We start from the raw sequence: 12,537 nt of genomic DNA on the forward strand, positions 1-12,537 counted from the left end.
TATTTGAGGTAGCAAACGAGGTCGATTTGAGGTGTTCTTAGACTTTTTGGAAAGGTGGTAGTACAAGCTTTTCAGGGGTTACCAATACGGTGGTGATAGGTGGCCTTATGTGGGGTTTATTGGTGTGTATAGTAAGGTTGGTCAAGGAGTGAATTGGAGGTAAAAACAAATCAGAAAAACACATTCACTCCTTAACCACCCTTACTTTACACACCAATAGACCCCACATATGTCCACCTATCACCGCCGTATTTATAACGCCTTGAAAGCTTATACTCCCACCTTTCCAAGGAGTTTAAAAACATCTCACACCGACCTCGTTTGCTATCCCAAACATCGACTGAAAGTCACCCCATCGCAAGTGTTCAAGCTCTAGCCAAAATGTCGTGTTTAACAAAAAAATTTTTATTAAAGGTTGTGTTTCACGAACTTTTTTTTTAAAGGTGGTGTTTGGAAAAAAAAGTTTTTTAAAGGTTGTGTTTGACAAAAAACCCTTTTTTTTATAACTGCTAATACTTATATTTCAGATTTTACCAACTGCTACCAAAATAAAATTTCTCTAAAAATCGCTACCAATATTGTTGGTTCGGATTAAAAATAACTACCACACCAGCTTAGGAAGCAAATAGAGAAGATCTCATATATGCATTTCAAATTATCATCTTAAGTTTTATTTTTTCTTCCTTTAATGCCCTTACCCCCTCCCTTATATGTTTCTAACTCATTCATTCATCAACACCTCAATTAATTTTCTATTTCACCAATTTTAATTTTCATTCTCAATCTCTCTCTATTACATTAATTTGATTCTCATTTCCTGTTTCAATTTTTTTACAAGTTCAACTAATTATTCTATCTCTTTTTTTTTCCCTTCCTCTATTTGATATAAGCGTTGTAAATTTTAAAATTAGGGTTCTTCATTTTTCATTTTTTTGGGTTTGTAGCAATGTCGAATGGGGGCAATGGTCAATCCAACAAACAATGAAATTTAAAACGACAAACTACAAAAAGGGAAGAATTTGGGGAAGAAGTAAAAATGTACCAGAGATTGAAACACATTGGGGATTTAGATTGGATGTAAACCCTAATCTGGGATTCAATTTGGGGAAGAAGTTTAAAGGACTGAGATGATTTTCACAATCCCCAATTTAATTGGGAAGTAATTTAGTTTAGGTTGAATGATGAGGGAAGTTAAAAGATTAGGTTAAAGAGGGGTTGTGTTTGGGTAAATTGATGATATGAGTGAGGGATTGTAAAATAAGGGTATTATTGTCTTCTAATGCGCAAATAGGAGGTTCGTGGTTTTGGTAGTTAGTTTTAAACCGAACCAACAATATTGGTAGTAGCTTTTAAAAAACATTTACCTTGGTAGTAGTTGGTAAAATCTGAATTATACGTGGTAGCAATTATCAAAAAAATCCTAATTTTTTTTTTAAATCTGAAAGGATAAAGTAGAAAAATATATGAATTTAAATTGGATTTTAGAAATAAAACTCATAATTTAAATCCAATTTGACTCTGAAAATAACGATAGTCTAATTTATATTACGGATTTACGGTTAGCAAAGTTAAAATGACTGAAACTCGACCGAAAGCATAAACCAGACATAGTGCTAATTACTACAAAATTAACGCATCAAAACAATATAAAGACTAGAGACTTTAGAGCATTTACAATGGTAAGCTAGTAGCTACTAGCTTACCATTGCCACATCATTTTTTTAAGGTACAACCATTTCAAACTATAATTTACTCCAATGGATTAACCAACTTACTACTAGCTTGATTGGACTCATTTAACACATTCCTCTATTTATTTATTCAATTTTCAAATTTTTAAAATAAAATTAAAACTTTAAACATGGAGCACAATTTTCTTATTGGTTAATTCATCTTGTAGGTCCATTCAAACAAGTAGCTCCATGGAGCTACTATCTCAAATTTTTTTGAGCAAAGCTAATTTATATGGCCAACTCCAATGGTTGAGCTACTTGCTTGGAATTTTATGAAATTGCAAGCAAGTCTCTAAGCCAAACCATTGGAGATGCTCTGGGAGTACTAGTTCACTAGGGAGTACTAAGAGCAAGTCCAATGAAGTAGCTTAGGACCTTGTTTGCAATTTTTTGAATTAGCAAGCTAGTTGCCACCCCATTAGAAATTGACATGGAGAAGGGCTTGGCTTAAGCAACTAGGTTAATAAAGCTAGTTGCTTAAATTAGCCCACCATCACAAATCAACCAATAGAAAATTAGCTAAATAAATTTAGGTTTGATTTATTTTTTATTTATAATTTATTTAACAAAAGTAAAGCTAAAAAATTACTCCCTCCTATTCACTAACATCTTCCACATTTCCTTAATCGGTAAGTCACAATGATCTTCCACTTTCCTTATTTATCTATCAATTTGTGGTTCATATTACATGTAACCCCACATTCTCTCTCCTACTTTCATTTTCTTCCACATACTATCATTCCAGTAAATATTTGTCTAAAAGCAATGTGGAAGAAGATAAAGAATAGGAGGGAGTATAACTTACCATTGAAATTAAAATATGATGTGGAATTGGCAAGCTAGAAAGTTATAGCTCACCATTGGCAAGCTAGTAACTTGGAAGTTAGAAAGTTATAGCTCACCATTGGCAAGCTAGTAACTTGGAAGTTAGAAGCAATTACACAAAAACATACCAAGTCAAGGCATGAGGCGGGATGATCATTAGACAAGGTTTCAAATTCATAATACCAAAAACCCAGCAAAGAACATTATTAATTCATTCATAAATAGCAATCCTATCCATGATTTTGGAGACCACGTCCTTGGACTCCTCTAGCAGCCTGATACTCTTTTTAAGCCTCTCTCTCTTGGCGGAAACTGAAGGTGCTTCATCGAGCAACCTCTTAATGCCATCTCCGTTAGGACCCATTAACTCGTTCACAATCTCAACCTCTAAATCCCGGTTTACCAAATTCTGTACCGAAAACAGCAGATGTAAAGCCATTGAGTCGACTAACCGTCTCAGCACAATCTTCCAGTAGGCCGTCATCCTTAGTTTCATATCCAAGGCTTGATGTGCTACAGGCTTGTAGTTTCTCATATGACCCACATCGACCCTCCCAAACCCTTGGATTTCTGTAAACGATTCTGGAGACGCACTTTCAACAATCTTCATGAACCGATCTTGACACTTCATCATACTATTCCAAACTGACATGTACTCGGGATTACTAGTGTAATCAGCTAACTTCTCCATCTCGACTAGTTCTTCGACACGCTTAGTAGTCTCATCTTTCAACTTAGCAATCAAACCAGTTGCAGCTCTTTTAGTAGACGACTGAAGAGGTGGGTAATTGTTGCAATGGTGCATCAAAACCGTCACTACCACACTCTCAATGTAATCCCAAGCTTTGGACATAAATTCGACAGGTATTCCTGAGATGCCATTAATCTTCCTGTGTAGGATGGTGATAAACCCAGATCGCGGGAGAAAATTAGGAAGCCCAATTCCTTTGGACTCCTCGAGAACACGAACCTCTTCCATCAGGAAATCATTTGGTTTTTCTTTCGGAATTCCTGCAGAATGTAGTTCATCAGAAAACCTGTTAAGCATATCAGCCAGACGAGCAGTGGCATGCATCGTTTGGTCATCAGGGTACTCATCGTACTCCGCTCGAACGACGATCTTCTTCAGAGATTCTTTAGTGGATCCCATAACCTGCAAGAACACTGCCATTGCCTCATTAACCGAGGACAAATGCCGAGGCATAGAGTTCAGTTCATCAACATTTGATTTCAACTTGTCATTAATCTGCCTTACAATATTAGGCAAGCACTTGGAAATGATGTTAGCTTGAATTTGAACCAACTTCTGAGCTAAAACCGGAACTCCAACCATTGACTTATCGATTTTAGAGAGCAGAGGGTGAGTTTCGAAGAGCCTGGCTTCTTCCAATCTCGCTTCCTGGTAAGTTTCCTCACCGATCCTGTTCCTGACACAAACATACCCGAGTCCAATCCCGACATCATCATTAGCTACCTTCTCTAGCAACCCTTCAGGAGCCTTGTCTGCTTTCGTAACCACAGCCAGGGTCCTCTCACCAGTCCTGTCCACAGTTTGAGACATCATTATCGACTCACACGTCGTGAAATCAACACTTGCTGACAGGACATTCAGAATAATACTCTCCTCTGGAGTGATGTACTCCATGATCATCTCCCTAATCTGGTCATAGATATTCTCAGGCTGCCCATGGACAGGAACCCGGGTAATACCTGGAAGATCCACCATGGTCAAATCGGGTACTCCGTTTTTCTTCACCACAAGATTGATAGGAGTGTTTGCAATACCCTTAGCATCCCCAGCAATCTCCTGAGTAGCCAGAGTAATAGCCTCGGGAACACGCTCCTCATCGATATCAACAGTTTTACCCAGGTACTCCAACGAAAATTGTGGTTGGAGAGCATAATGATGCTGCAAGCGCATAATGAGGGGTACCCGGGTGCATATCCCGGGACCCCTAGGGAGGCTAATTCCAGCCAGTGACTCGAGAACACTTGATTTTCCGGAAGATTGGTCACCCACCACTACAATCGTAGGGAGCTGGATCCCTTCCTTCATGACCTTAAGGTTACGAAGCTTGTCGACTGCATCAAGAAGAGGCCGAATACGGTCATTGTAAGAGTTCTCAAGGGGTGAGATTGAGATGCTGCGGCTGCCAAGTACAAGAGAATTGCTGTTGGTAATGGAGGAGTCTTGAATTTTGCTGTTGGACTTAGATGTAAATATTATGGAAGCTTGTATTGGGGTGCAGGAGTTTTGAAGGTGACACCAAAAGCCAAAAAACAAGAGAGATTGGTAAAACCCTTTGTTCAACATGTTTAGTACTGTTTAGTTTTTCATGGTGAGACACTGAGACTGTTAATATAGGAGTATATTTTTTTAATTGAGATTATATAGGAGTATTTATTTGGTATTTAATATACTTGCATTTTCTACCAAAAGATGTACTTATAGTTGAAATGTTGAATGGTCACTACTCACAGCTTTTCTACAGCCGTACAGCTTTTGGTATGTGTCACCGCCTCTAAATTACCCTAACTGTCTAATTTTCACAAATCAATTGGTCTCCCTTGTGACGGGTTACCATTTGTGCCGAATATTTTGTGAGTTAAAATGGTAACAAAATGGGTTAGTGGAGAAAGGGGACCACATGAATAGTGTTGCAGAGAGAGAAAAAGTGGGTACTTTGTGAGGTAAAATGGTATCCGTCACTCAAGAGTGACGGATATTTGCCGTCACAAACAAGAATTTGTGTTCACAAATTGTTTTAGACGGACACTATATGCCTATAATGAAAGACGGGTCAAATACAATACTCCCTCCAATCCAGACAGATGGCAACACTTACCTAAAATGGATGAACCACACCAATGGTAACATACCATATTTGGCATGAAAAAGACAAAATTACCCTTACATCCATTACCTATTTACAATTTTATCATCCACTCACCCACTCACCAACTACTTATTTAATCCACCTAAACACATGTGCCCCAATCAAACTTTCCTACTTTACCCCTTACTTTTTCACCTTTTCTTAAATAACCAATTTTTCCTTATGTTACCATTTGTCTGGATCGGAGGGAGTACCATTTTTCTAATTGGACAAACAACAAATGGGGTGGTGGGGGCAAAAAATGTCACAATTTTCATTGTATTTGACCAGTCTATAGCAATAGACAGATATACCCGTCTATAACAAGACTAATTGTTTTTGACTAAATAGGGTTATTTAGCAAATTAATTATATTTTTAGTGTTCTTTTCAAACAATTTGAAGTGAACGAGTTCACACCACCAATTGTTTTTTTTTCAATTTTTAGGCAAAGCCGTTCCCTATTGACTTGTATTGTACCACTTCCCAACTGTAAAGTTTTAGAAAAAAGAGAAGAGCATGAGCTGGCTGCCTCCTTAACGGCTTGCATGCTTGACTCCATCTTTCATACAAAGCTGCAATTTTAGGAAAATTGAAAGAGGGTAAGTCGTCTAATTTCCTAGCAGCTTTACTATTTCATACAAAAAAGTTACAAATATAATTGGAATTGGTACAATACAAATCACTAGGAACTCAGCGGCTTCACCTAAAAAATGAAAATGAAAATAAAATAAAATAAATGATGACATGGACCCATTGTTCCAAATAGTTTGAAATGAACCCAAAAATCTAATTAATTTGCTAAATAACTCTATTTAGCCAAAAAAATTCAAAAGTGTCATACTTGTCAATCAACAATTAGTCTCTATTACATCCGTGTTAAGATTAAAACGGGTCAAGTATACACTCACATGCGTACTTACGACAAACATTTTGTTATTCCTAAACATTTTATTCTTTTGTCTCATCTATAATACTTGACTCATTAAGACAGATAGTATCATCTTATACTTTCCATAAGAATTATATAAAATCAAAATATGAACGTCATCGCATGCAAAATAATTCAGTAAATGATTGTCAATAATTCGATAAAAAAAATGAGAAATTGATTGAGGAAAAAAAAACATTTTAAACAAGCTTTTTAGAGAAATTTTGAAGACAAGAAGTAAAATGAGTTAGGAGTCTAACAAGGGTACTTGTTGAACTATTTTTGAAGTAAAAAATATCGAATGTTTTTTAGAGCACCAATAATAGAGGAGAAATAGGAACATATATCGAATATATTACCTCAGACCTCACTAGTTTTTGAGCTTATGTGTATTTTTTCTGAGCTTTTTAAAGTTTATAAGTTACATTTTAATTTTTTACCGTCAAAACTCAAATTTAACCTGGTCAAGGCTCAAACTGGGCTTGGAGGAAAGTTTGATGGGCAAAGGATTTGGTCAAACAACATCTGTCTGTTGCTGACACTTACTCTATCAAACTGGGGTATTCTTGGCTGACAAATGAAGGCCCTGATATATCCTGGCACCCTTGGACTTCTAATAGATTAATTTTACCAAGGCATGGTTTTATCGTGTGGCTGACTGCTCATAAACGACTACTGACATAGGATAGTTCGATGAGAATGGGTATCATTCAGGCGAATGTATGTTTTTTGTGTGGGTGTAATGCTGAAATAGTGGAGCATTTGTTCTTCCTGTGCCCCTTCAGTAGTAGGTGCTTGGAGCTGGTTGCTGCCTGGCTGAAGATTTCTTTACCAGATCAGGGAGTCATTGAATGGTGGGTTCAGCAGAGAGCTCGTTCTTTGCTATTGAAGCAGGTTCTTGCTGTTGCTCTAGCAAGTCTGATTTACCACGTCTGGATGAGCAGGAACAACTGTCAGGTTGAAGGGTCTGTACCTCACCCAAAACAGGTGGTCAAGCATTGCAAGGATGAAACACTGATGCGTCTCAAATGCTCTCGAGTAGAATCAAAGATATTAGGAGCTAATACTTGGTTAAGTTCAATTGTAATGTAATTTGTGGTGATCCTAATGGCTTAGTTTATAGCCGAAGGAAAATATATGGGTGACATTTTATTATCAATGATAACTTACACTTTCCCAAAAAAAAAAAAAAAAATTCAAATTTAGCTGAGCTTATATGTAATATTTTTGAGTTATATTGTAATTTTTTGTGCTTAATGTCTAATTGAATATACTCAGAAACTTTATAGTAAAACTCAAAAACTTTAAAACAAAACTCAAAAGCTTTATTGTAATGATCAAAAACTAAGCAATTTGTGGTAATACCTCGGATATATAATCCACTTACTGATAATAGAGAGAATGATTTCATCCTCTTATTTTTTTCTCTTTCTTTCTATTTTTTTGACACCCCATTCTCTCTTTCATCCACCCCATTTCCCACTATCTACATACTCTTTATTTCTACTACATCATTTTTCCTTCACAATAGAGAGGATCCTCTTATATTACTTTTCTTATTATTATATTTATTTTATTTATATTTAATATTATGGATTACTTTATATTGTTTTAATAATTTACAAATTAATAAAACTAATTTTAAAAAAAAGTTTGTGTTGCTAAATTAAATAACATATAAAATTCATAAAATAAAATACATCAAATTCATAATACAAAGTAAGATATAAAATTCATAAAACAAAATTCACGAAACTTAACATTAAATTGTAATGCATATTTTTAGTTTATGTTCGAGCCTTGAAACATAGTCATGTTCAAACAAATATGAATGTACAATAACAATTAAAAGTATATTGAGTAATTTTTTTTTTCCATAATAAATAAAAATTATAAATTAAAATATTATCCATATGACAAATAAACATTAACTTGTGGGCACAATGGCCTATGTCTCCTTTCCTCTATTTTCCTCTAAAAGTAGAGGAAGCACCCCCATCTTCCTCTATACAAGAAGACACCTAACATAGTTCCCACAATAGAGAGGATGTTCTCTTAGAGGAGAGAAAGAGGGTTAAGAGGAGCCTCAATCCTCTCTATTGTGAGTGCTCTTAAGAATTTATTTAGTTAAAATATAGAAAAGGGGTCTTAAGACCATCATCAACCATAAGGAATAGACTCCTTGAAAAATTGAAGAAGAGCAAACTTGAGGAAGTAAAGTTGTTCAACAATGCGGAATGAGCAGCAGTGTACCAAGGAAGAAAGCGCACAGCGCATTTCCGCGGATGAAAACGCAGATGAAAGTCTGACAAATTGAGGCAGAATACCTCTTTTTCTATCGAATTAAACTTGTCAAAGTGGTGGACCCATGTTTTGTGGTGCAAATCTTTGATTTTTATTATTTATTTTGTTATAAAAATTTGATTTTCTCTAATAATTAATATGTAATTATTTTTTTTTACCATAATTTCTAATTCTTTTTCCCTTTATAAATCTATATATCTATCTATCTATATTAATAAAGGAAGCTTTTTTCGAGCGTTTATAGAGAGTTCAAGTTTTTCGAATAACTTATGTATTTTACCCGTGATAACATACTACATAATTTCTAAAATTTGAGCTTATCACTTCTATCAAAAAGAATTTGAGCTTATCACAAATTAGTCCAGCCAGTAGTATACTATGTTGTGGATTAGTTAAACTCTACCTCCTGAGATTTTATTGGAGCGAATTTTGCTTCCTTCTTCATTATAAAAGCCTTGACCATGCTTCTGCTCATCGTTTCATAGCACATTAGAATCCATTGTATTATGTGTATTTTATTTATGTTTATACTTATTCTACAATTTATTATCTTTGTTGAGTTTTTGTGTCTATATATATGCCTTTGATAATACTTGACATTCCCCTGGTTGCTTGGAAAATTGTTTGTAGGCCTGTGGTGAATGGTGGACTGGGCATCATTGACAGTAGGTTGTGGATTATTGCTGCAATTGGCAAATTGGTATGGTGGCTTGCGACTAAAAAGGATATCTTATGGATTAAATGGGTTGATCAAGTTTATCTGAAAGGAAGGGATTGGTACACATATCAGCCTAGTTTAAGCAGCTCCTGGGCGTGGAGACAGATATGTGCTGTTAAGGAAAAACTCAAAGTTGGGTATACTGCAGGTAAATGGACGGGTAGCAATGCGGAGTATACTATCTCTTCTGGTTATGATTGGCTTCATCAGGAGAATTGGCCTAAAGTACAATGGCATAACATAGTTTGGAACAGATTGAACACGCCTAAGCATTGCTTTAATGCTTGGCTAATTCAACAAGGAAGACTTCTCACTCTTGACAGATTGTGCAGGATGGGCATTACTGATCAGAAAACGTGCTATCTATGTGGAATTCATCCTGAAGACCATGATCATATTTTTAATCAATGCATCTTTACGCAACAATGTCATGACAGGACTCTGAATTGGCTGCAAATCCAGGTCAGTGGCAATGGTAATGCTCAGGATATGATGAGAAACAGGAGGATATCTGCGTTTAGGAGGAAGCTGCTAAGTTCACTGATGGTTGCTTTATAATACCACATTTGGTACGCAAGAAATTTGTGTCGTATGGAAGGTAGGGTACTGCACCCTAAAGTCATTCTTAGAATGGTACAAGAGGATGGTAGATTAGCGTTAATTAAATACAAATATAGCTTGATGTCTCAGTCTGATGTATGCTGGTGTAGACAACATGGTCTGATGTAATAGTTAGCTGAATGCGTTGGGTTTTGGCTCCTATTGATAAAGGAGCGTAACAGAATAGGTTGTAATTGGTGATTATCCCGTTGTGGGATGTGGTTTAATATGACTTACATTTCCACCAAAAAAAGATAATACTTGACATGAATTTCTATAAGATCTCATATAAAATCTAATTTTTTGATTCTTTTCATTATTTTTTGACTTAATGATCAGGTATTCAGGTGGAACATATTTATCAAAAGCTTCATGTCTATATACGGCTCAAAGTCAAGCTCTGTCGTATAAAGTTTGGTGTGTGTTTTATTTCTCTAAGTTTTTCGAACTATGTTCTGTTTGTTTAAATTGTTCACTAAATACTCCACGTAAGAAATAGACTTTATGTAGATCTTTGTTTGTTTAAATTGTTCGTCACTTTCTCTTAAATTACATGAGACAACAAAAATTGTATCGAGGGGTATTGAGACAATTCATCTCATATGAAATTTTTAATATTGAACCCTTAAACAAGCAACAAGTCACGTTGGAAAATTTTAGCCATTTAAGAATTTATTTACCAGTTTTAATATTTGATCAATTAGTTTAAATCTGGGTTAAAAGTGTCATTTGTAATCCACTATTTTGATGAATTACAAATCAAAATTCGGGTAAAATTATTTTAATGGTGGTTAATATTTTACCCTGGCAAATAGTATTCCAGAATTTGGAATTGGGATATTTATGACAAAGTTTACTGATTAGCCAAATACTAGGTGTCGTAAATGCTAGAATTAAGCTACCAAATTAGATATTTATAAACCAAACTCGACTCTACACTATGCAATAAGAATAGTAGTAAAGGGAAGTAAGGGTCGAACCCAAGAGAAGGGATTAAGACCAAAAGCTTGTATTAGACTAAAGACAATGGACAAAGCACAAGACTATGCACAAACTATGGATATTAACATTGGACAACAATTGAGACACATAAAAGGAGAATTGGCATGGAGAAAACAAGTGACAAAATAAAAGAGATGTGATTTTTCCTATGAAACAAGGTAACAAACACTTGGTATGCAAGCAACAATAATATGAGATGAAAACTTGGTATAATCCTACAAGTTTCAACTTTTCTCAAAGTATGACTCTTTTCTCCCTAAATTCATTCACCCAACAACAATCCTCAAGCAATTGATCACCACTATCTAAACCAACAATGATAATCCTACTTAAAATACAATTTCCAACACTAAGCCATGTAAGAATTGTAGCCTAGAGCATGAAGAACACAACCAAGAGGAAAGTACATGGGATATCAAAAGAGCATGTCTAAGACAACAAACCCAATGATATAAACAATTTCTACTCACAAAGATTGCTACTCTAAGCCAAGATAACAATAATATGAGATGCTTCAACAAGTTATCACAAAATTAAGAAACTTTGCAACAATCAAGCAATAGATGAATATTAAAGAGGCAAGGGTAATTACTTCTTACAACAAAACATTCATCATGGCATTCAAACTTAGAAATTGAAATAAATGAAAGATTAGAGAGTAGAGAGTCAATACAATGATAAAGTTGAAGACTTGAAATGGATTACACCAAGCGAAGAAGGATTTAGCCTTCCATAGTCTTGTAGATACCTCATTTCTGCACCTCTCGCAAACCACCCGGTGATGATTGGGCCGCATGTTTGCTACGCGGAACGATTTGTGACAATTCGTAAGTTTATCGTCAAGTGTTTGCTCAAATATTAATGTTTACCTCTTAGTTGTCATCTACGTGCCGATACGGTCATTTTGACAGTAATTAGAGTACATTTGGAGTCCGGGCCTAAAACCGTCTTCATTTTCTGATAACCGTTAAATCCCGAGTCAGAATGTTCTGGAATGTTCCGGATATTTCTATTCCATATTTCATAATTTTCATCCTTCGGTAAACAATTTCCCGTAAATATTCACATAAGATATTAAGGAAAACCAAATTATTCCGTCCTACCATAACTTAAACACGGAAATCTTTCTTCCGCAGGAGGAAACCACTTGGGAATAGACGCAGCAGTGTCGCGCCTCTTCCAAGAGACGCGATGGGTCGCCGCGCCTCTTCCCAGTGTCCTTTCTGCGTAATTCTCGTATCTTTTTCATATCTTTCCGAGATTCACTTCCAAAGAGTCTCCGAAACCCTAATTCCTTCACGTGATTAGTATAAATAGGAGCCTTCGCTCCTCATATTTCTCACGCGAGTGTCCGCCCTTCTCTTCTCCCTTTGCATTCTAGACCTTTGTTCTTACTTTTTGGCGTCTACGTGCTTGAACATTCGACCACGTAAGCTCGGATCCTTCTGAGTACCAGCCTCGTTTGCATGACCGACCAATTTGACCAACTCCACAATCAATCAACTTAACTAATTTAATCGTTTTCCTCTTACGAGGGCACTTTCGTTAC

At 35.8% G+C, this 12,537-nt stretch overlaps 2 protein-coding genes across 2 annotated transcripts; one reads left to right on the forward strand and one right to left on the reverse strand.

The window, feature by feature from the left end:
• Positions 1 to 2,670: 2,670 nt before the first annotated feature.
• On the reverse strand, positions 2,671 to 6,569 carry LOC141647854 (dynamin-related protein 4C-like). Its single transcript, XM_074456206.1, has 2 exons — positions 6,326 to 6,569; positions 2,671 to 5,121 (listed from the first exon to the last, which is right to left on the reverse strand). Exon 2 carries the CDS (start codon positions 4,870 to 4,872, stop codon positions 2,770 to 2,772), a length of 2,103 nt encoding a protein of 700 aa, XP_074312307.1. The 5' UTR covers positions 4,873 to 5,121; positions 6,326 to 6,569; the 3' UTR covers positions 2,671 to 2,769.
• A 494-nt stretch (positions 6,570 to 7,063) lies between these two features.
• LOC141649514 (uncharacterized) lies at positions 7,064 to 9,944 on the forward strand. Its single transcript, XM_074458201.1, has 2 exons — positions 7,064 to 7,329; positions 9,299 to 9,944. Exons 1-2 carry the CDS (start codon positions 7,064 to 7,066, stop codon positions 9,942 to 9,944), a joined length of 912 nt encoding a protein of 303 aa, XP_074314302.1.
• Positions 9,945 to 12,537: the final 2,593 nt, after the last annotated feature.

This window comes from Silene latifolia, chromosome 3 (genome assembly GCF_048544455.1).
Source record: "Silene latifolia isolate original U9 population chromosome 3, ASM4854445v1, whole genome shotgun sequence".
Taxonomy (NCBI): domain Eukaryota; kingdom Viridiplantae; phylum Streptophyta; class Magnoliopsida; order Caryophyllales; family Caryophyllaceae; genus Silene; species Silene latifolia.